At 45.0% G+C, this 25,490-nt stretch overlaps 2 protein-coding genes across 4 annotated transcripts in view; one reads left to right on the top strand and one right to left on the bottom strand.

Moving 5' to 3' along the window:
• LOC131265849 (G protein alpha o subunit) overlaps nt 1-22,186 on the top strand; it is a 57,275-nt gene extending 35,089 nt beyond the window's left edge. For all 3 annotated transcript variants that reach the window (XM_058268180.1, XM_058268182.1, XM_058268181.1), the window contains 4 exons: nt 15,238-15,366; nt 15,446-15,575; nt 16,302-16,455; nt 16,647-22,186. In XM_058268180.1, the coding sequence (XP_058124163.1) occupies nt 15,238-15,366; nt 15,446-15,575; nt 16,302-16,455; nt 16,647-16,834 (601 nt within the window). In that variant the 3' untranslated portion in view covers nt 16,835-22,186. The remainder of the gene's footprint in view (nt 1-15,237; nt 15,367-15,445; nt 15,576-16,301; nt 16,456-16,646) is intronic.
• Nucleotides 22,187-22,616: 430 nt separating this feature from the next.
• Nucleotides 22,617-24,725, bottom strand: LOC131265851 (cyclin-dependent kinase 5 homolog). The gene is made up of 2 exons (XM_058268183.1): nt 23,881-24,725; nt 22,617-23,807 (listed from the first exon to the last, which is right to left on the bottom strand). Exons 1-2 carry the CDS (start codon nt 24,599-24,601, stop codon nt 23,659-23,661), a joined length of 870 nt encoding a protein of 289 aa, XP_058124166.1. The 5' UTR covers nt 24,602-24,725; the 3' UTR covers nt 22,617-23,658.
• Between the last annotated feature and the right edge of the window lie 765 nt (nt 24,726-25,490).

Consider the following 25,490-nt stretch of genomic DNA (forward strand, 5'->3'; position numbering starts at 1 on the left):
GATCTTCCGTTCCGTCACCGGCGTTTGGTCTTTCTTCATTTTAATTTTAGGTGTCCTCTCCGCGCTTCCCAGGCGAATGTTACGTTATGGAAAACCGAAAATCAACCGATGGGTGGCGCGAGAGGGAACTTCTCCGATCGATGAAACATGGCCGGGGAGAAATGTGGCAGCATCCCATCGTTTGAATGTCCTTCGATAAATCATATACTTTCCGATTCATTCGTCCCTGGGATCGCGTAGAACGATAAGCAGGAACGATTTGTCAAGTTCGCTCAGCCCTTGTTCATAAATATTCCACCCACGTTAATCGGCTTCGGCAGGTTCTTCTTCTAGGTTTAGGAGAAAAGGCCGTCGATGCGAAATTCTCGGATCGATTTTTCAAGCAACCATTTAATGTGACAAATGTACATCTTATCCTGTTCGTCGTTCAGGAATATGGTGCAAAGAAAGAATTTCTTGAGACCATCTGCCGGATCTTACATTTCATTAAATTTCTACTTCTTCTTCTTCTTCACCATCTTCTTTTTCGTTTCAAACTATGTCAATGCGATGATAAGCGGTTATTAAATTTTTCCATCGCAAATTGAAACTGTCGCAACTGTATAATTAATTTCCTTTTTTCAAGAAGGAATAATAATTCCCAATGCCAAATCAAACTCTCGTCCTCAGGAAACGCTTCACCTGACCTTATTGCACCCCGTATCGTTGTCTTAATGGCATCAGCCATGACGCTTCTTGTAGATCCATCCGACGTTTGACTCGGAAATGCCACTAAAGGTTCGCGACGTGTATTTTCCATTATCTTCCCACCGGTGGTTCCACTTTCAGAAAAAGTTCTTTACCCAAATGTGTTCCACAAACAAGCATGACCTTTGCTGAGCAAACACGATCTCAATCAGGTACACGGTGTTAAAAATCCCGTGAAAGATACAGTACACTTTAGGCAGCGGTATCAAGACCTTCGCTAAGGTAAACGATGGGTGTTTGTCACTGCCAAGAAAGTGTGCACATAGTGCGCCACGTGAGGCACAGTACCTGGTGTCTGTCTCACCCATCGCACTGTTTAGTTAAATCAAGCTCGCAAGCGAATGGTAAAACACTACGTGGCCTCCAACGCCGGAAAAGAGTCCTTTCACAGCCGAAGGGCAACGCATTGAAAGCTACCAACACATTCGGGGTGGACCGGATTCCACGTCGCGTACAAAGAGGTACAATTCTTCTACAATAATTGCGGACACTATTCTTGTCCGTGTCGGTGTGCGTGGTCCATAATGATGATATTGTACCAGAAGATGAACTAAACTGGTTATGTCAACAGATCCGAGGGGGAACTAATCTTTTTTATATCCCCGTATTTTTTTTTCTTAACCCCTTAAAAGGGAAGCCGGATTCAAAGGCAAGAACTATTTCGGCATTTTGTTAAAGGTGTCAATTTAATTAGCTTCGTTCCTCTCCTATTGCGTGCTCTGTAGGTAAATAAGTTCTTGTCTATGTTCCTGCCTCTAAGGATGTTCTAAAGCGAGTCAAGCTTTTGAATGACTCATATCATGGAACTTAGTTCTTTGGGATTGTCTTAGACTAACTGGAAAAGTCTGGATACTTGAATACGACGTTGTTTCTACTATACTTATATGTTGAGGAGGTAAATTTTTAGTACGTCACTCGCTAACTCTGCATCTCGTTTCTTTAGGTTTAAGGTTCGACTTTGCTTTTACACAACAGTATCGACCCTGATGAAGAAAACCATGCCGATAGCCATACCAAAGGAACGGAGACGGTTCGGCCCATCCCACATTCTCCAAACATCATCGCGCCGCAAACGAGATCCGCCAGCCTTAACTTGCGTCATTCGACCGGAAATCCACGAAGGGTTTCTGAGGCAGGGTCCGGTTCGGTAGTGTGCGTAGCTGCGACAACACCCGGTTCAAGTTGTGCGACTCGTGGCACAATCGAGAGGTATCTTTTTGGCCCTTGATAATTGAACTGAGGAGAGAAAAAAACACCCTAGAAGTAAACAAAACGCACAAACGAGGCGACTGATAGGTTCCACAGCAGGGCTGGCGGACAGTGAAAGTTGCCGCTGTGGCGTGTGAAGGCTGGGAAATTTAAGAGAACGCCGTTCCCCGGGCAGATGGTGACAGTTTGAGCACGTGTGGACTTCGATCGAAAAGTGGATTTGATGCTCTCAGGAGAGTTTATCCATTTTGGTGTAGTTTTTTTTATGAATGTTTCACTCCGAACACGTTTTTACCATCAGACTAAGAAGAAAAATTGCAATCCTAGTACCACCAGTTTCCTTCCTACGCTTTTTTTCTATGCAACCGCCTTTTAAAATTTCGATAAAGAAGCAGAAACGAGCCTGCGACCTGACCGATGGCCCACTTTTTGGAGCAACGGTTACTTGCGAAATGTACGAAACCAGTCCCGAAACGGGACCAAAGCGGGTCTGTTTTGCAAAAAAGTAACATCGAGAGCAAACCATTACGCCGGTAACCTCCCAGCGATAGGCGACGTAATCGTTAGATCTTTGTTTTCTATTTTTTAATTGAAACCCTATCGCAAACTTTACGTGTGGATTAAGTAGCCTGCACGAACCCATTACAAAGAGTATATGTTTAGCGAGGGGATATGGATTTGCACACTGGTTCCATTTTCGCAGCTACCAGTCACCCCACGGGCTTCGATCAACTAATCAACCTAGACCTCGAACTGTCGAGGAAACTCGTTTGCCAGCTCGTTCGAACACTCGTTCAGTCGGCCAGTTCGCACACGGGCTTGGACTTGACTAGCTCGGCCTGCACCGAACAAGGCGGGGTTGGACTGGTTGTGGATTTTATCGACTGCGTGTCCATGGGAGAGTCGAACTCACGTGCCACGAGGATGACGGACCGCATTCCCGAAAACAACGGGTTTCTTTTTTATTTCCATGTTTCGTTTAGACGCTCGCTCCCCGCAATTGCGCAACCTAACGGGCCCGAGCGATCTTCGGTTTCACTTTCATGGCGGCCCGAGGCGGGTGCATCGCATCACATCTCCTCCGCGGTGCCCAACCGCCTTCAGCATAATGTGGGTTCGCGCGGAACATAATGGCGGGCTGGTATGCTACGGCACGGGTAACGGCCTACACGTTGCGAGCCGACCCCAAAGGTCTCGGTGGCAATGATTTGTAAATTCCCAAGCTCATCGCAGGCCCGGTTTGGAGGTGGTCGGTAGGCACTTTGCAGCGAAACAGATGATGTGAATGAATAAACGATTTGAATTTACCTCCGTTCACAACAAACAAACAAAAAAATGGTTGAAGGTTTGCTAAACAAATTAAAATAGCAAGAAAAACTATACAGAACTTGGGGAATTAACGGACCGTTTGCATCTTGTTAATGAAAATATCAACCGGATTGATAAAAATAGGTTATTTTTTCAGTCACAAAAAGTCACAGCAGATCTTCGAAAACTTTCATAAAGCAAGTCTACAAAACGTGCAGCCTAATCTTGCGTCAAAACGATGAATATTTAAACTGCCTTTTTAGTAGTCTTTTTCCACAGCATCCTTCACCCACAAAAAAAAAACCCACACACACATTCACGCCGAGAAAGAATCGATTCCATTTTCGCAACGGCCTTGATGCTGAATTCGGATTGGTGGCAAACAAAAATGAAAATCGTTTCAATCTTTTCCAGTAATAGTCTAGAGAAACAATTTAAACAAAACACCCGTCTAAAGATTCACTCACTATAAACAATCGACTAACGATCGTCCGTCAGCCGTGAAGACGCAATTGAGTGAGGAAGGGAACTCCTCATGCACTTACTTCCTTATGTTGAACACCGTCACGCTCGCACGCACATACACACACACACTCGCGGGGCGGGGTCCACTGTCGTCCCCCCTTGTAGGGCGAAAAGCTCTCTGCGATTTGGCTTTAAACTATTGTTACGCAGTGTAGTGTCAGGCACACTGGTTCGCGGGGTTTAATTTTTCGCGCACCGGATGTAAAAGATTGGCAAAAAACTCGCTTGGAGGGCGATGCAAAGGGTGGGTGGAATGGTTAGTTTTGTTTTCGTACCGTGGCAAAGTGTGCCGTATCTTGAAACGGGCGATTCTTCACAGATGTGATTTCTCACTCTCACTTGATCCGGTCTCGAGGTTTTACTTTTCCGACAACTCTCACTCTTTCACACCCGACACTGTGTGTCGTCTGGCCTGGTGGAGCAGTCGTTATGATTTGTTATCACGTTTTCACTGCCGAACTCCGCCCGGACGCCCGGATAAACCCTTCACCGTTCCGTACCGATCGGCAGAGCGGGCCACGATACCACGGGGATATGAAAAATCACACACATCCACCAAATAAATCGGACCGGACCCGTTAAGTAAGCAGAGCGAAAAGCGGACTGGCCTGAGAAGCTGACGTCTGTTGAAGGTTCGCATGCGCGCTGTGTAGCAAGCAAAATAACCAAAATAAAAAAAAAACAACGAAAGGGAAAACTGGCCAGAATGAATCGCGCACCGCAAGGGAGGTTTCCTTTCGCTCCGACGATTCCTGACGCGCCAACCGTTCGCTTCGACGTACCGAATGTAATTGAAGATGCCGTGCCGGTGACGGACTTTTCTTCGAGCCGCCGAGCCGAAAAATGCTACGGCTCTCGCGCTACACCCTTTCGCGATCTTTTGTCCGACCCTCCCGGCAGGCGGCGGGGAGGGGAGGCTTGTGTGTGCAAAGACGGACCGATCGTGTCTCACGAGCGGGTGGTGGGGGATGGTAAGTCGGTTGCTGCCAATCGTATGCGGCCTTACCCACGCGGAGGGCTCGCGCAGCAGCGATCGTCGTATGCTCTGAGGCGGCGGTGTGGAGCCTGCTTTAACGGGGAGACGACGCGACATCGACCACCTGTCCACCACAGGCCGGTAAGCGACACGATCCGCGATCGTGAAACCTTCGAGCAGGGCGACTTTTCGCAAGCGAACCTAACGAGACAGCATGCGACACAATTGCGTGATCTTGGAGCGATCTTGGCGCCAACGGTGGACGTGCAAATGCGACTGGGAGGCTTCGGGGGAAACCAATCTTTGGATTTGTGCAAATTATGTTACGTTGAACGATCCTGCGGTAAAGCGCTAGCATTTGGATTGCAAGAAACATTCTTTTGACTGCCACATTTTGGAAATGTATCCATATAAAGAAATAGGATATTGCAACGGAAGTTTCTTTGCTCACGAAAAATAATAGTAACATGCAACTTTTAAAAACTATGTGCTGAAACAATGTTTTTAATAGTAAAATTGTTATTTCCTTTGTTAAAAATGAAATAGTGTGTTGTTTATTGATTCTAAAATCAATTTATAAATTGATCAATTTATTCTACCTTTTTCCATAATCACTTCAAAGTGTCAAAAAAATTGTAACAAAATGAATGAAATTTAAAACACACACACACACACACACATTGTCAAAAGTTTGTAAATTAAATAATGTCATCGACCTGTTATCCGCATGGTTTTCTGTCTGAATTTTGGTGTCTCTTTAATCAGTTCCACTTGCCAGTGTATCCACTTGATGACGTGATGCTTGGAGCAAACCTTCCTCAAAAAAGTGTCCCTTCTACTCTCCTCCTTCTAGAATCACCTCTTTACGGTCGCGTTGAGCAAATCTTCTTTAGAACCGGTTGCCTAACGACTGCGAAGCTCTCCTCTTCAACAATTAGCAAGACCGAATCTGGAAATGCACTGCTGCTAAAATATCAAGTTTTACTCTGTTCGCGTCTGCTCGTGTTTGCCAGTTCAGTTCTTTTTGCCAAAAATGATGCCAGAAGTCGGTTGTTTTGGGGCGCATGTATTTTCGCAAGAGAGACACAATTTTCGCCTCGAATCACGAATAAAAAAACGCCGCCCAAATGCGTGCGAATATTTCTTGATTTTGTGTTTTTGTTTTTCCTCTCGGCCAATTTGACCTCAATGGATGGGAAAACGTCGGCAGCAGATGCCGATCTGGTGGAAGGTTAAACGTGACGGTGGGGCATAACGAGTCTTAGGCGTGTAAACACGGTTCGGAGCGAAATGAAAGCATACTGCTAAGCATACGATGGTGTCGTTGATGATTTTGCGATTTGCTAATATCATCACAGTTATGTTTCATTATTTGTTACCATTATTAAGCAAAAAATTACCAGTAACGAATGGAAGAATCAGCTATAATAACCAACACTACCTAATTTTGCTTCCCGAAAAAAAGTCGGTTGAACATTCTAAATACTCTGTGGTGTAGGATTTGTTTTTGTTTTTCGCAAACCAATGAAATGAAATACCATCTTCTTCGTTCCCATCGTTGGGGGTGCATTAGAAAGGAATCGTGATCCAGCAGCACGCCTTCAGGATCGTCGTGTCGGTTTCTAAAGCACAGCCGAACCCGGCGGTCCCTTTTTGCCACCTGAAAATCGACCTGACAGTCTAACGGCGGCCCGGCCGGGACGCGGATAAAGACGAAGAGTTTTCATACGTCGAGCGGCGCGCAACGAATGTAGGCTTTCGTTTGCCGAATGTAATGTTACATGTTTGTTTAATGGTTAAGGGTGGTTTTTATTTTCTTTTTTGTTTTTTTGTTTTGTTATTACCGTGCCCGCTTGTGCCTCTCTTGTCTTGATTGCATGTTGCATTTTGCAACGACCGGACGATGCATGGCGTGCGGGTGGACGGAGCTCATCAGCTGGAGCCGGGGGTGGGATGTCGGGGCAAAAATATGGCACATTGGTCGTTTCATTTAGCGTTGGATGTTACCGGCCGCCGCTGCGTTGGTTGCGTAAGAACGGGGAAGAAAGACGTTCCCAGCGTGGGTTTTCCAGCGAATGCGCCAAGAAACCCTAAAGACCCCGCAAACCAGTAACGCTCAAGCGTGAACACTAAAGCGGCCTATCGGCGGAGATCCTTTTCTTGATACCGATTTATCGTGCAGATTGTAGCTATCCGCTAAGCGAATTCGTAAACGAGACTGTGAAGGTACTGGTAAATAAATTTTCAACTTCAGAATTCGTGAAGATAAAGAAGACTCAATGCTCCACATGAGCTGACGTCAAAAGGAGCGCCGAGCCTCATAGCTATTCGGCAGCCGAACGTCTCCAGGGAACCCCCATCCTGGAGCGAAAGGAACCTACAAACCATCAAGCCCGTCATCATAATTCGCTCTATTTTTAATAACTGACGGCTCGCGATTACGGCGCAAAAGGATAGTTTGAAAAATGCATTCACCTAATCCATTGCTCGAATGGCGGGCGGCTCGTTCCCTTTCTCATAACATAACACCCCGAAAAGGGCCGAATCGGCATCATAATCGCAAATCGTTCCGAATCGATCCCCACGTACGGAGGGCGTGGTGGGGAAACGGGAGGTGACAGGTTGGTTGTACGTGTTGAGGCCAAGTTATGGCATTCTATTGCCGTACGCGGCCCTCTCTGGAGGTGTGAAAAGTAGTGTCTGGCTCAGAATGTATGAATTAACAGTTTGTGCCGTGGTTGGGAGGGAATGGCACGATGGTAGTTGCGTTTATTGCGTAAGTTTTCCTCGCTGCACAGTTTATTTGGGGCACCGTCGGTTTATTACGGATGAGAATTTATCACGCTCCCGGTCAAGGGCTGGGCTGTCATCGTTCTTTATCCTCATCCGGTAGCGGTATGTTCGTTTCGAGTTTTCTTGTATAGATATTAGTGTTTAGTGGCTCCGTTTTAGGAGTCCAACATTGGAACAAGAAAAAAGGAAGCTGTTTATTCTTGTGTTGTATGTGATGTTCTTCTGCCAACAGTTTTTGTTTTTTCCAACCAAAAACTTTTTTGACTGAACTAAAAGGCAAAAATGGCCCTAAAGCTCAAAACATCTTACTTATATAGAGTTTCTATTTACAAGCTAATGATAAAACTGTCTTCCCAAAAGGTGCTAACACTGTTTAGATAGACTTCTTCTAATTAAACATCTAAGTGGGCTTCTAATTTTTGGCCCAAAGTCAATGGAAAAGAGGTCGCACCATACCATGTAACGAGAGAAAAACTGTAGGAAATTTTTTTACAGTTTGTTGCGAAGATTTTGGCGGAGATATCTCATAAGCATGCTAGAAATTTTTAAGTAGACTCTTTTTCAACTAATTGTCACAACAATGGCGGAGCAAAAAGCTGTTGATCTTGTTTTTGGCCAAGCACAGGTGAGCTGTCAAAATTATGTTTACTTCCATGAAGTAAAACGATCATCCTCGGTGATGGCCTCGTCTATTTGGTAAATTCTAGAATTTTTATCTGCATTCGTACATAGGTCACACTGAACATCTTCTCGAACGAAAGAAATCTCTTCTTTAAATTCCAAATTTTAATTTTAAAACCCATTGTCTGTTCGATGCCGATATCAGTAGAGTCAGTTCTTCTTCTGTGGTGTAACACGTACATTATCGTCTCTCGGAGAGACGATTTAGTTGAAGAAAAACAGTAGCTGTTAGGTTTTCGAATATGTTTGTGCTGTAACCTCACCGTCAAATCACAACGGCGGGCCCTGATGGCCCTCGTTTGTGCACGTTCTCTCACCCTTTCGCCAAACCGAAACAGAAACAATTTAATAATTTAGACTAATCGGGAAATGGCTAATTGAGTGGTGTTTGCGTAGACACACGGCGCACCATTAGTGGGCCACACACACCGCTCTCCCCAGTAACCGAAAACCTTCGCGCTCGACCACCTCATCCTGTCTGGGGCGGCGAACATTATGTCACGTTTGTATTCGGCTCTGCGCAGAATGGGTTGATTTTTTCATCCCATTTCCATCCGTCATGCGGTACCATTTCATTGTTCCATGTTTTCTGTAGCTTATTTTCCTTATTTTATGGTCATTTTGTCTATGGATTTCCATCCACAGTGTGTTTGAAAGGTTGCGTTTAAGATATTTGCTTCGGTTTCGAGGCAACTCCTTTTGGGCTTCCCCCCTTTGCCGAAAGATGCTGCTTTTGGCAAGCTGATAACTGCTGTGCAAATAATGCAATGCGTGAGATTTGCTGGTAAATCTCAAAACCGTCCCATTCGCTGAACAGGGAACGGGGCTGGCGATGGCGGTACCAAATATTGAACGTTTGCGGAGATCGAATCGATCGCGAACACTTTAGCCGGGGTCGTGTTCACTTTCGTTTCCAGCTGGCGCAAATGGAAAGTGAACTATCCAAAATACGGGGCGTGAATCCGCCGTGTGAGAGGGTCCTTTTTGTACTCCAAATACTTACCCGATTCCCGTTCCATTTGGTCACTTCATTTGAGTTAGATGGATTTTGCCCTGCCGACCCTGCCGTTGCCATTTCCTGTTGCCTCCACTGATCGTATCTCGCTGTTATAGATTGTGCCGATGCCGCAATGAAATCGAAATGAAAAGTTCACTCACGTCAAGCGCCGTCCACTCGAGCACACTTGGTTTTAATCACTCCCGCACTTGTGGGCGTGGGGCTGTTTATGCAAATATTTTTTGCGGACTTGCGGTTCAGGTTGAAAAGCAAACGAGTTCACCAGCCATCCGTAATCACCCGCGGACCGCACCGATCGAACAGTGGACACTAGTCCAAGGTCTGCGCGATAGTCGGTGACTGTGTGAATTTCCACCTGCCCTCACGGACGGTGCGCACAATTATCGTCGTCCGCCGACGCTGGAGATCAAGACCAAAGCCATACCATTCGGCGGCGGTTGTGGCTTAGTTTGCAAATGCATAGAGAAGCAGCAAGCGAGGAGGAAGCACCAACCGGGGATTGCATAACCGCCAGATCCGACCGGGTGAGGGTACACTCCATCGTACGCCTTTCACTGTCACGGCTGTTGTTGGCGTTTCCGCGCGCCGATGTGGGGAACCCCCGATGGATGAAGTCAATGTAGACAACAATCGACCGAAGGAACGTCGGTCGGGCTGAGTGAGGCTGGCCGACGCCGTTTGAAGTGTTTAGCTGGAGAAAGGAAGCCCGGCATTAGAGCGGCCTCATCCCTGCATTGAGGTCCCGGCACCTAAAACGTGTGGCCAATTACCAATCTCGTCGACATTACATCGCCCCATAAACCGGGTGGGTTGTGAAAAGCACCCGATGGAGATCACGCTTAAGGATATCCGAGACAAATAGATCTCTTTGATGTGTTCCAGATTGTCGCGCGATCGTCCGACCCAAAAAATAAAACGTGGTGCCATTGTTACAGGATCCATCATTTCGCTCTATTTATCCCTTTGAAGAAACTGTGTACTTCAGCCGCGATCCCAGACACCCTTAATGGCGGCCACACGGTGCTGGTGGTTATGGGTCGCCAAAAGTGCGTCTCGCACGGCGCAATTAAAGGCGCGCACAGCCAACCGCGGATGACATAACAACTCTGCGCTCGCGGGCTAAGCAAAAGGTCGGCACACGGGGCCGGGGCTGGAGATCGGTAGTCGGTTCGGGAGTTGGAGAGCATTTTTTCAATTAGTTCCACGTACGCACCGGATCGGAGTTCCGAGATGCATGAGTGGCGTGATTTGACAATATCCCGACCGGCGGGGCCTCTTCACGCGAGAGGGGTTCGGCGTAACTGATGTTGGAGGTATCTCGCTTAATAATCGTGCGTGCGAGCTCTCACGGGAATGTGGGTCAAAGTTTGCCGGGGATGGCGTGAAATTCAAACCCGAATTTACTACCCTCCCCGGAGGGATATGTCAAGTGCTTCCATTAGGAGTGCGACGTGTTGATGGGCTTCGCCACTACCTCTTCGAAGATATTAACTACACTGGGTCACCAGCGTGGCCACATTATCCCAAATGTGAGAAGTTTATAGTCGTTTGCCTAGTCGTGGTGTAGTGTAATTCTGTTGTACGACCGCGTTGTCTGCAATAGCAGAGCACGCGCTCAAAACAGCACTAACTTTGCACCATGATGAAATACGGTTCATTTTAGCCAAATCTGGTTACATCAACCAATATATAAAAAAGGCCAGCTACTACCCTTCGCCACTTCTCGACCGGGAAGCGGGGGGGTTATGAAACGGCCATTAGCGAAGGGGGTTTGTCAGCAATACTACTATTTTCTACTTACTGCTCGCCGAAACCGCACTAGTTGTTGTTGACTTGTTGCGTTTGCTCAACACCGCGACCGTTGGCATCGTCCCCCCCCCCTCCCCTCCTTTTGGCGAAACTTGCAATTTAAAGTTTAACCTCCCATTGTGTCCCACAAGAATGCCAAGATTAGAGATGATACTGCAGCAGGTCTTGTGTGTATGTAGGCCAGCAAATCCGGCAAAAGTGGCGCACTTTCTTCTGTTTGTTTCGGAGGTTTCATTCCCTCCGATTTTGCCGCCCTGCGAAACTGCACTCAACATTTCCCTTACGTCATAATCGACGTGGAATCACGGGCGTGAAAATAAAAACGGTTAACCTCGCGCGCCCTGCCCAGGGACCTTAGCGGCCCCTTTGTTTGCGTGCCGGTTGACAAACGCAAAAAGTTCCACCAACCATCCAAGAACCTAAATGGCCAACTCCGGAGGGGGCTTTCTCGCAATGTCGTACGTCTCCAAATGACAAACCGCCCCGGCCAACAACAACGGACAGCATCAGCCACCGGTGGAGGAGGGGTTGTATTGACTCCCTTTCCGTGTTACCGGGAGCGCAAGTTATATAAAATTTAAAATCATTAATCATAACGGGAGGGCAGTGTGGTGTTGAAATCGGCACAGTGCAACATTTTTGCCTTGCTTTTGCCTTGCGCCATGGCATATTGTCGCGGCCGTAGCGAAATAGGTTGACAACCAACCCCACCGGGCTTAATGAGATGCGTCGCAATAGGGCCGGAAGGGAGAGATTTAATTGGAGGAGTACCCAGCGGGGCCACATCTCGTTATGGATGCATTATGTATCAGGCCGTTCATCGAAATAAATCTGAAAGTGAGGGTATTCCAAATCTGCATGGTACAAGTTCCGAGTTGAGCCAGATTTTAGCGGGACGATCTCGCAGAATATTCATAGGCTCTAATCGATCGACACCTTCGCGTGTTATTCGAAGTCTTCAAGGTCGCATCAAAAATAAGCTTCCGCCTTTCGATCGGAACTTGTATCTAGGCTATCAATCGCCGTTTACCATTTGACCCATTTAGCGTCAATTTGAAATGTTCCGCTAACTGCCATCCGTCGCCATGGAGTAAACACACTCATACTTGATTGAGACAGTTTCGTCGGCGAGATGGAATTTACGTTGCGTTCGAAAACTGCCAAAACAGCACCACCAACAAGCGGGCACCTTGAACCAACCTCATGCCCGGTGAAGATCGGGTGCGTTCAAGGTTTTGCTTATCGATACGCAAACCTATATATCACCCCTGCCAACGAAAGAGGGCAGAACTATCGCTAACCGAGCAGGAAACTGGTTGACAGGGCACACGCTCACCTTGAAACGAAATCGTCTTCATTAGGACGACAGCCAGGGACGATCTCTTGGTATCATTTCTTCCTTTAAACGACTCCTCGCGGCTTAAGGTCTTGAGGCCGCTTTACTTCCTGGTCGCATTTATTGGCGGGGTTTTAAGGAATGGGTTTTAATGCTGAACGAACACCTGCCGATTACAAAGTGGCAACGACACTACCTTCCTACATATGGATATTTAAATAAATTCCTCAAGAACTGTAGGCTCACAGACGCTCGATTCGTGCGGATGAAACTTCTTTTACGATTCTGGATACTTTAAAAAGTTTCCAAGTTATATGGACATGGGAAAAAGATCGCCGTCTGATTGCTGTGCCAACATGTAAATGAGGACTGGTCCGGCCCCTCCAGCACTAGGCGTGGGTATACGTCAGTGAGTTTTTTTTTTCCCCAAACGTCTTTCGTTAGAAACTTACGTTGGCAGCAACGCAAACTCGATTGGCAAAACCATTTAAAACTAGGTTCCACTAGGGAGGTGGTGGGTTTAGAAAATCCAACCCACTTTCACCCCATGTCGCGAACTGGGCAGGAAAATTGCAAAATCGTTTCGCCCGGTTTTCGTGTACACTGCTGGAAAAACGCACTTGGATGTTCTAACTTGGCCGGTGTTGCAAAAGTCAACGTCACGCAAGCCCGACCACAAAATATCCACCCCTGGCGTAATATTTCAGCAGGCAGGTGGAATGGGACCCCGTTAAGGGAAAATAGACCCAGCGGAAAAATGGAAAAATGGAAACGCAGTGGACATGCACGAGGGGAACCTCAAGTTTTACTGGGAGGAGGGACCCTAACAGCAACTCCGAGGGGTGGGCAATAAAAATCAATCATAGGAAAATTTAATTTTAAAACCCCATACCCCCAATAATGTGTAGCTGACAATAACAGCGTGTCCCCTATTTTGCGCCTCGCGAAAACTGGACACATTTAGCGCGCATCGGTTGTGGCGTCCAGCGTGGGGTGATTATGTGCATCGAGGGGGTACCATTTAATGATCGATTGGTTTGAGGTGTACCCGTGCGCCGGTTACTTGTTGAGCAAGAAACGGGAAAGGGCAACACAAGCGTGGAAGCGGGATCGGTTTATTACCCATATGAAATGTTTATCGTTGTCTGGACTGTCCAGTGTGGTTATTGTTTGAAGGGTAGTTTTTCCCCTCTTTTGACTTGAAAAGTAAATTATGATGTAATTAATGTAACAACAGCAGGTGAACAAGATAGTTTTAAAACCACATCCCTCACTTTTAATTATGGTACTTTGCGTCTAACTCGTAAGATTGTTTTGTTTAAGGGTGATTATTTTACCCTTTCCATTTCAAAAAAAGAATATTCTCTTATAAGTGAATATGGTTTTATGGCCACATAGTTTATTTTGATTTGTTTACGTGACAAATAGCTATTTTTAGGAGTGTTTTCATGAAGCTTATTTGTTCACGGTTTAATGAAGACTAAAATTATTTAAAATTTTTGCCTCTTTTGTTTAGAACAGATTTTTACCTTACAAATCGTAAAATATAGATTGTCTTTATCTTCGTTTAATAAAGTTACTTCATATTATCATGTTTTTAAAAAATCTGAAATTTAAATTTAAGACTATTTAGACTTTAAGATTTCGTATACAATATTTAAAAATGTGTTGAAAACAGTTTTTTAATAATTTTAAGTAACATTAAGATTGGGAATTTAAAATTGCATTGTGAAAAATAAGCAGAGTTAGGTTATATTTGGCCCCTCTTTCAATTTTGTACCAACTATTCATTTATATCCCTATCCTCCGTTAAAACTTATCGGCTTATCTGACTGATGGCTCGTCGATGTCCCTGGCGGCAGCAAATGACCAGCTACGACTCGTATTTGCACGGGTCATTTGTCTTTTCGCAGCGCTTGTCCAACGTTTTGAGCGACCAGTACACGCAAGGGGCTGGGAGTTTTCCACACTCACTGTCCCGCGTGTCACGTCCAACGACAACTCGTTTTTCCGCCGTTCGAAATGCACGGTGCGCCCGACCGAGGAAAGAATCTTGCACCACGCGATTTGGGGGCACAACTTCGGTACGCGTGAGCGCACCGCCAAACGTGACGCAAACTCCAACTCTCAACTCCAATCTGTAGGCCACCCCGCGCGAGGAGAAGGCCCTCGCCCATTTACGTTCTTTATCGCAAGTGCACATTTCATAAGCCGCTTTTCGCTGACGTCATATGTCCAGCGTGCTCCAGCACGTGCGTTTTTCCAGTTCCAGCTGGATGACGCTACGGCTAACTCTGCCGGCGTGGTGACTTTTGCATCGAAAGACGTTGAATAATCAACAACCACCCAAGAATGTCTGGTACGATGCAAAACCCGACGGAAAATGCACACCGGGAGTAGGATGGCCATGTGTGTGCGTGTGTATGTGTGTTGCGATAGACTGCGCCCGGTCGTCGTACCCATCATCACACAGCTCATTGCCTTCTTTCTAAACCGTGAGCCTGTTTAACGGTGAGGTTTGTCACTGGCCCACTTACAGCCAGCGCACCAACCAAGCGCCTTTTGGGGTCGTACGACCGATTGGGTCACTTTGGGCGCGCGAGAGACGTCCCCTGCAGGAGGACGTGATTCTGCAAGATCGGCCCGCAATGCATACCGTGGTAATGCATGCCTACGTCCATATATCTGCTTACCGTTCCGTTGCACAACCAACGCCGAGTGACACGAGCTTGTCCTACATAGTTCCCATGATCTGCGGAACACACAATCGCACTGCACCGTATTTGTTGTTATGTCACCTTTGCTAATTTTTCTTTTCTTTCTTTTTCCTTCCAGTTTCCTGGACGACCTTGACCGGTTGGGCGCCAAGGACTATCAACCGACCGAGCAGGATATCCTACGAACACGTGTCAAAACCACCGGCATCGTGGAGGTGCATTTCTCCTTCAAGAACTTAAACTTCAAGTAAGCCACCCTTCCGGGTTTCCCTGTCCCTCTCGACCAAATTGTCCTTCACGAAGCTTACATGCTCCCGTCATTTCAGGCTATTCGATGTCGGCGGTCAGCGGTCGGAGCGAAAGAAGTGGATCCACTGTTTCGAGGATGTGACCGCCATCATCTTCTGCGTAGCCATGTCCGAGTACGATCAGGTGTTACACGAAGATGAAACCACGGTAAGTAGGGCCCCGCGGGGGTGTTCCCGTGGGTCTGTGGCCTTGAGCGATGCTGTTTGGCGTTAAGTTAGTCTTAGTAGTTGACCTGTGCCATTTGCCGTAAATTTTCCGATAAAACAATTATCCCATCCATTGCTTTAGGTAGATAGCGACGAATTGATTTGCCACTTGCATTTTATTGCCTTCTGGTGTGAAACTGGTCACGGAAAGAGGGGAGGTAGATGAGGGGGGGGGGGGGGGGGGGAGGACTGCACATGATCCCCGTGTACCGTAAGTAGGTCAACGAGGCGATGTTAATCGTGCGTTTTGCCGCTCGTTTTGTTTTAGATACGGTGAACCGGCGTGAAATCGGGATTGCATAAGTGGAAGGATGTATGTTTTGCTTCCTTTTCGTTTCCTTGAAAATCCAACGACTGGTTTTCTGAACCCTGCGTTGCTGCGTTGTGTAATGAATTATTTAATGCATGTGTACCGTCTGCAAAGGGGAAGCATGGCAAATTGATATTTAAAAACGAGCAAAACCAATTCTTGCCCGTGCTGTGTTGGTTTTGGGATAAGGATTCAACGGGAAATTTCGCTAGCGGGGAGAGCAGACGAATTGCAGTGAAAAGTGAAACACAAACAACGGCAAATGGCAGGCAGCGTTTTCAACCAAAAACAAAACACAACGTATCAAATTACATAACCGATTTACCATGTTTCGTATAATGTTTTCCCTCCACACAGAATCGTATGCAGGAGTCACTGAAGCTGTTCGATTCGATCTGCAACAACAAGTGGTTCACCGATACCTCAATCATTCTGTTTCTGAACAAGAAGGATCTGTTCGAGGAGAAAATCCGGAAAAGTCCACTGACAATCTGCTTCCCGGAGTACACGGGTGAGTTATTCCTGGATTTCTGGCCGGCCAATTTCCGGGCACAGCGTTTGTGGTTTTATAAGTTTTTCGATTTCGGCTTACTTTGATTCGAGCGGTGGAAAAAGTTTTCCTGCTATTTGAATTTCGTCTCATCAGAAAGTTAATTCTGGTTAATTTTGCTTCTTCTTTTCCTACCCACGCTTTTCCAACAGGCGGACAGGAGTACGGTGAGGCGGCGGCCTATATTCAGGCGCAGTTTGAGGCTAAAAATAAGTCCACATCAAAGGAAATCTATTGCCACATGACTTGTGCAACGGACACCAACAACATTCAGTTCGTGTTCGACGCCGTCACCGACGTTATCATCGCGAACAACCTGCGCGGATGCGGTCTGTACTAAGCACCACCCTTCACAGCACACCCTCCCTCCCCTAGCACCCCAGCAGCTCAGCGCGACAGCTCTCCAGACCCCGGGATCGGTCGAGCGATCGATGACGACGGCGACACGGTTAATGACGAGCAGTGGGTGACGGTGATGTGAAGATGATGATGATGATGTTTGTGGACACATCGAACGCTTTGGTTTTGGGACGGTACCCCGGATGTTTTGGTGCGCGCTCTGGTACTTCCACTCAGCGTGAAAAGGAAGCATAATGTTGTAGCAGAGTTAGTTTAGGCTTATCTTGTTTCAATGTGGGTTTTGGTTTTTTTTTTGCCTTTTTCCATGTTTTACTAACCGATTCTTTTTTTGGAGTTCAAATTGCTCTGGTATCTATTGATTGTTTTGGTATTCCGGTGCAACCGAGAGAGGGCATATCGCTGCACGTGCTGCCTAGCACCACATTTGTTGCGGAAGTGCGCCGAAAGGCTGGTAGTGTGACGCGAGGGAAATGATTTGGCCCACACGACGCCATCGCGTGGTCCAGCAGGAGCGATTCGTTACTGTACTGTTTAAAATTGGTAAAAACCATGTACCAAATGGAGACGTAAGCGCAAGTACAGAAGAGGAAAAAGAAGAAAAAAGCCAGCAGGGAACAGCAATATCGGGCGAGTGTGTTACAATGTGTTCAAACAAGCCAAGACGCCGACGAAACGCAAAACATACTATGCGAAACAATAGTATATATATCTAGCAAAGTGTATCGTCTATCTGTGAGGCTATAATTTCTATTTTCAAACTGCAAAAAATCGGATTGACATGTCAAACAAGGAAACGAGACTACCAACCGGCAGAAGAAAAAAAAAAATCCCACCAATATGGGACAAACAAAACCAATCTTTCGTCAGGAAATCGTTCGTTCCTGGCCGTGGTGTATTTGCAAACAATTTTGTCTACATCATCTTTGCAGTCGCACATCAAAACTTTACATCAACGCTCACCTTTTTTTTTCTTTTTTACCACGTATAGAAAAGAAGCACAAACTAACCTATAATGTATTAAAACAAAAATCAACAAAATGTAAGGGCAGGAAAACGTTGTTCGCTACCAAAGCAAAAGGAATAGGAATGGGGAAGCAGATCCGTTTCAGAAGCAAAACGTACATGCACACAAATTGCGAAAAGCGCGCACATCCCACTTTTCGCTAACCAAAGATAGAACCGGATGCGTTCGCTCCAATCGCGGATGGGTGTTTGTTTGTCAGAGAGATGTGAATGCGGATGTTGTGGGGTAGTGCGCATATCTTATGTTGTTACGTTTTGTTTTTGGCTGTAGAAGAAATGAGATAAAAGTGACTATTTATTAATATTATTATTATTACTACTACCACTACGATTAACGCTATTATAATTATTCTTTATAAGTGTATACAATGCTTCGATTGAGTATTTGCTGATTTAACAGTGGGTTTAAACAGTGAAGAAACTGCATCCCACTAACGGCACAAACGTAAGCAACAACAATCGCACAAAACAATTTGAGCCAAAGCATAACAAGCGCACAAACGGTAACTTTTTTGCGGATGTATGAGCAATGGGGCAGCGTATTTGGTTTTTGTTGCTAAAATTACCACGACGAATCATGGTCACGAAGAAAATGCCACCGGCACCGAGTTTACGAAGCAGGATAGTGTTAGTGGAGGAGGACGACCGAAATGGCGGGTGCCGACAAACTCTATTTAGTTTTATCTACATTCCTTGACGTGGGTATTTCTTAAATTTTATTTTATTTCCCGTCTACTCTCGCGAGTCTCGTGTAACATCCCCGGAACCAGTTAGTTCATCGGAGGAGAATAAATGCGCACCGAAAAACGATTACGATTGAAGGGATCCCGTTTCAGCACGCGTGTGCATTGTTGTGTGCATCCTTGTGTACAGTGAGAAGTGGAGGTGGTGGAGAGGTTTTTCATAAGCACCTGGCAAAAACACACACCATCACCAGAAACACACACCATTAAACACTCGCGTACAGCTTCCGCCTATACGCAGCTTTGTGCCAACGAATGAAGGTTGATAATTCCGTTTGATTTGTGAGAATTGAAAAAAAAGGACTAATGTTGTAGTTTACCGGGAAAATCCATCCTTGGATAGCATGGACCGTAGTCGGTCTTTGGGAAAAGTTGCACCTCAGTTGGTTTGTACAAAACGATCGGGGGAGGTTTTGCAAAATCCGTTACAATCGGAATTTTTCTCGTGAGCGCACATTATGTTTTATTTCCTTGCTCTCGTTTCTCATCCTTTTCCACCGTTCGTCATTTTTAAATAACCTCCAGTTGCAGTCGAGGTGCGAAGAGGTTTGACAATCCGGCGGTAACAGAAACCGGCGCTTATATTGTATTTAACAAGCCGTACGTTATATGTTCACCGTATGATCCATTCAACAATCTTAAGTACAGTACAAACATTGGCGAAGGGGCTTTTGCTATATATGTGTGTTCGTTATCGCATTGCAAGGAGCAGGAAATTACTCCCTGGTATTTAGAAGCAGAACGCGGTTTGGAAAGCATTTCGCGATTTGTGCAACCTTTTCCGTAGTTTATAACATCCGGGCGTCGGTACGTCCTGATCGATGATCACCAAACAGTTCAGGATTATCGTTTAGCGAATATTAGTTACGTCTCTCAACTAAAGAATTCTTACAGAAAATGACCAAACCATCTCAAACTCTCCGTACAACCACATCAACGTTTTTTCCCTTTCTCATCACAATAAAAGTTCATAAGCAAATAAAGTATCAGTAAAATAAAGTTAGTTGGAAGGCTAGCTTTCTGGCCCCGCATGAGGACATCGGGGAAGGAGAAAGTAAAGAGAAGTAGAACTACACGAGTTTAAAAAAGGAAACCGAAAGAAACATTCTACTTCTATTTTTGATATGGATAATTTATTTATTTTTCTACTCCTATTACTACAATCGAGCTACAAAGGCAGGGCAAAAGCAAGAAGTAGTGACGATAGCGACGTGCACTTTACTAACACACAAGATTAAGTAAAATGTTCTCATAGCATAACCATCGCGTATGTAAACAATATTAGTGTACTCAAAAAAAACAATGAAAACTTGCCCGAAGGTAAACTGTTCGTTAACTGTTAACCCGACTGAGGTAGGACATTTTGCAGCGATTTTCCCTTTCGTCAACCGTGCTCGCTCATAACGGTGACAACAGTTTAGTATTGCTTATGGAATGTAGATAGTTTGTGAGGCGAAATTTCTTTCTTACAAATCTTCGAACAAGCACTCGCGCATTGAAGTACATAAAACACGTGCTCACATGGACGCATTTCTAAAATTTCACTTTGTGGGTGAATCCGTTCCAACATCACCTACTAGTGTCGCTAAGGTGAACTTGATAAGGGTCGCCATAATAATGGTAGACCTGTGTTGTTTCCTTCAGTTCCGTTCTGTTACCATTCGGGATGTTTAAGTTTTAAATCTCAAAAATCGCACTTCAAAGCCACAGCGCGCCACACAATCACTACACAACTGTGCACGGCCAGCACGGCCAATTTTCCAAGCACGCACTTGTACGCCCTCAGTAACAAGAGAGAATAGAAAAAAAGGATTGTGTAACATTTTCGGTATCAGCTACAAATCGCTTTTGTGAGGGAAGAAGACAAAAGGTTGCAAATCATCAAACACAAGAACACATAATTTAAAAACGATTAAATTAATGCTAGACTACAGCCGGAAGAGAAACCGAAACGGGGCAGAGAAGTAGGAAGAAGCAGAAGCACTACAGTGAAGTAAAACCTATATCCGCTTTTGAATACAAGAATAAGTATCTTTTTTGAGAAATGAAAGTAAATAGAATGGAAGGAAGCAGAGAACGCATTCACAAACAAATAATCTAAACAAATACTATAATATTTGACGATAAAAGAATAGAAAACGAAACAAACTCGGTGCGCGGACAAAATAAGCAAACGTGTGGCGAGTGCAACTGAGAGGACCTTAGGAAGAAATATGAAAAGCATACAAGTTAATAATAAAAAAAACCAAATGAAATCGAAAAATAAAAAGAAAAAAAACTACAAAAAATACCAATGAATACGACACAAAACAAAGGTAAACCTAAACAAATTAGATTACATCGTTACGGGAGAATCTGTAGGGTCGGTAGTGAGAGGAAATGAGGAAGAAAAAAAACAAAAGATGAAGCCTGCTAGGTTTGGTAGGTTCGATACTGTGTACACATCATTCAGGTAAAGGTAAACCGAAACAAGGAACAATTGTGAACCACAGGACACGTTCGGGGGGTTCGGGTTGTTCTTAGTAGTAAAACTGTCTGACAAAAAGAGAAACTTAAATCTAATTGAATGCTCGATGATCGATTGTGAGAAAACAAAAAAAAAAAACAAAAATATCAAACAAGATCATCCTCCGGATCGAAACTTACATTTGCAAAGCAAAGAAGAACCATTTTCGTTACGAAACAAACTGGCACACACAAACACACCTGACGCGTGTGACCAACTGGGTGGCACAACGTAACCAAACGTATTATCGCAACATTCGTTCCCCTATTAAGAAACCCAATACATATAGTGGTTAGAACAAGTTCAAGGATTGCGGCTGCATTGTTCAGAAAAAAAATTTAAAAGAAGTATAAATAATAATAATAATAGAAGAATCGCTCGACGGGTGTTACAATCGGGCGAAGAGCGTGGACAGATCTTTACTACACGCATCCTACTAGGAAATCAACAATACAAGTCTCCGGGGGTCCATTTCTCACCTACAAAGTCACGAAAGAAATAAAGTAAAGGAGATAAAAAAGAAACAAATAGATTTTCCATTGCATACTTTTTGCTTCAAACTGCGCTTCAACCACCCCCCCCCCCCCCCCCCCCTCTCTTCTTCTGCACACCTGCCGACTCATTAAAGGTTGAAAATCATACGAAAATAGAGCAACACACACACACACACCGGAGGGAGGAGGGCATAGAAACTAATATCCTTACCACCCAACATATTCGGGAAAGCGAACCTAGAACCAAGAAGGGTGCACACCAGCGGTGCAGTGTTTGCGTGCAGGTGGGCGGTGCAGAGCGGGGAAATGTTCAACTTAAAAGAAAGCATTACAAAAAGAATAATAATAATAATAATACTAGCGACAAAACAGCAGAAAATGAGGAAAGAGAAAACTCGATTGTAGTTATATAAACAGAGTAAACAAAAATCAGAAAACCAAAAAAGTATATATAAATACACAAAACTATTAGAAACTGTAAAATGAACAAAAATCAAGTGAAGAAAACAAACATACAAAAAAAAAACGCAAAACAAATGGCGCGCCAGTGGTAGCGAAATCAAAAAGCGGTCAAAGCTGACTAGCAAGCGTGGTTCGATTTAGGCAAAACATACTACACAAAAGGTAAAACAAGGTTAAAACACTTACTGCCGAACTAAAAGGCAAACGGCGGTGGCACTAACGAGAATGAAGGCTAACATTCAGCGAGAAGAGAACATTTGCCATCGGCAGCAAAGTCGGCTTTACGAAAATAAGTGACATCTCGAAAACACGCCGAGAAGGATAATTGGATAAAGAAAAGAAGAAGATAAAAGAGCACCCGGGAAGGTAAAGGATCGAACCCCCGCTATTACGATCCGACCGTTCTGCGAGTGCTAGTAACACTAAACATGCTACTTTTGCGGCACATTCAAAACCAAATCACAAACTCTTTCTCTGGTGACATACAACATACATACATCACATATAGTGTAGGGGGCGGGCTGGCAAAGGGGAGATGAATGAAAAGGACAGCACTGGAAACTGGCTGGAAATGGGAAAGCTAAACACAAAAAAGGTAAACCAAACATATATTTAACTTAATGTGTATGTAATTTTATGTGTGATGTAAAAATCGGAGAAATAAATGCGTTTTAGCCACTAAAGTCATAAGAAAAAAAAATCCGTGTCGTACACAATGTTTAAGGAATTGCTCTCGTTCGGATGAACGAAATTTGAGAATCATTTTACTACCGAAACTATGAGTGATTTTATTCGTATAGTTTTTACATATAAATGGCATTAGATTGCAGTAGTTATTACATCAACTGGCGGTAAATCTGAGCTAAGGGTATTACCCTTGTTCCCTGTCCCTAACCATTTTCATTTGTTCGCTTTACTTCAAACTAGGTTATTTTTTTTCATTAAAATTCAGTAACAAAACAATAAAAAGAAAAGAAAATAAATCAGTACGAAATCCTATCATCACATTACGAGGAATGATGATCAGGTCGACGGTAAGATGATAACGAAATCATTATCAAATCTTTTTACGATAAATTAAATTTTTATGTCGCTATCCCTATGAGAACCTTCGTTTTGGAAACACATCCTGCTCGCTGATCGGACAACTAAATGCACACGTTTATCCTACCGTATGTTCTTCGAATGAAGAAAAAAAACTCTCAAACAAAATATACGTCTACTTCGATGCAAAATTGGGGGAAAAGTTTGGTTCGTATGATTTAAAGAACGAAATCACATTAGAATAGTTAGCGCCGAATGGACAAACCACATTCAACACGTGCACGAGTAAGTTCCCGACTAGAAATTGGTTGCGATATATCGACATTGTTCACTCGTTGATTGTGTCCAGTGGCGTAGAGGTGAGAACCACGGTCGAGCTGCTCCGTTCCGAATTGTCCCGTTTGGTCACACGTTCGCATGCCGGAGGCATTTGGGGAGGCTTTTGAGGAATGGGGTCAGCAGCGGTGGCGGCTGGTGGCGCTCCGGGGTGTGCTTTGGTCGTCAGCAACGCCCTTAACTGCTAGAACCGCTTTCAGTTTTCGGTAAAGTACGGATGTCCCATCGCCTGTTCGGCGCTTAGTCTCAACAGTGGACGGCAGACGAGCAGTTTCTGCAGTAGGTCGCGACCCTTGGAGTTTAATCGTGGCACCACCTGGCTCCAGGATGTTGTTGGAGGATACACTGAGGAGGAATATGAACGGTTGTTGATGGTCCCAGGAACACCAAAGTGTAGCAAACTAGAGGGTATACTTACAAGGAAACGGTTTATAGTCCGATAGCTGCGTTATTCCTGGCCAAGTGTCCTCCGTGGGTGTTCCGAGCAGCTTAAATATCCGCTTCAGCTGATCGTCCACGTCCGAGCCGGGGAAAAGTGGCCGCCCAGCATTGGCCAGCTCGGCAAAGATACACCCGGCCGACCACATATCAATGCTAGTCGTGTACAGTTTGGCACCGAAGAGAACATCCGGTGGACGGTACCATAGCGTAACCACCTCGGCCGAGTAGCACTTCACCGGGATGCCGAATGCACGGGCCAGCCCGAAATCGGCCAGCTTCAGTTCCCCGTTCTTGTTGATCAGCAAATTCTGTGGCTTCAGATCCCGGTGCAGAACGTTGTGGCTGTGGCAAAAGGCGAGCCCACGGAGTAGCTGGTACATGAAGCTTTTCACAACGTCCGGGTCGATCTCGCCGTTCAAACTGTCGAAGTACTTTTTCAGATCCTGATCACAGTGTTCGAAGACTAGCGTAAGCTTCTTATCGGAATGCAGCACATCGTACAGGCGGACAATGTTTTTATGCTTCAGCTCTTTCAGCAGGCAGATTTCTCGCAGCGCCGAACTCGGTACACCCTCGTCGTCCTCGTCGAGCCGGACTCGTTTCAGCGCCACTATCTCGAGTGTGTCCCGGTTTTTGCCCTTAAATACGGTGCCGTAGGTGCCTTCGCCGATTTTCTCCAGCTTTTCGTACTTCTGCATCGTGCACCGGTGATGAAACGTGTGGGGAACGATATGTTTTCACAAGCAATTGTTGTTAATTTTCCTTTTTACACAACACAAACGCGACGAAATGAAACAAAACGGAACAATCGCAATATTTTGCTTATCCTGACGGGATGTAGAGGTGTACTGTCTAGAGATGCGAGGTCGGATCCGGATTGGATGACTTGATCCGATCTACACAAGAAGTACAGTAGATATCCGACATACGCGGTACTCGACATACGCGGATTCGGAGATACGCGGTTTACAAAATTTGACAGTAGATTGGGTTTATTACATCGATTTAAATTCCTGAGATGTACATCGTACAACCACACGAATAAATTTGTAAATTACACATTTGCATAACTTACACTTTTTATTTCGTTTGTTGCAATTTATGTTGTTTGAATACGCTTGCATTGCATTCATATTAATGGAAATAGTAAATTTTTTAATATTCTATGATACATGTACACAAGACCTCGATCTCTTAACTACTAGTATAGGCTATGTGTCAGGCAATATTCGAGATACGCGGATTTCTCTGGTCCCCATTATCCGCGTAAGTCGGATACTGACTGTATAATAATGAAATAAAAATAAATACCGTCGTTGCATTTGAGTTTAAAGATATGATTCTTCGCGGGAGCTATATAGCTCATCGTTAATATGGACTCGCCGACAGCCAAGTGCCAAGGTTACTGAAACAGAGCTGTTTTGACAGCTTCAACATAGAACAGTATTTCGACTCCTAAGAGAGCGTCATTTCACTACCTTTTTGCCGGAGAAGGACGTGAACAACGGCACAATACGTCATTTGTCAAAAGTGATTCAGTGTAGTGATGGGGAAACTGAATCCCTACAGGGATTCGAATCTTTCGAT

This window comes from Anopheles coustani, chromosome 2 (genome assembly GCF_943734705.1).
Source record: "Anopheles coustani chromosome 2, idAnoCousDA_361_x.2, whole genome shotgun sequence".
NCBI classification, from domain to species: Eukaryota; Metazoa; Arthropoda; class Insecta; order Diptera; family Culicidae; genus Anopheles; species Anopheles coustani.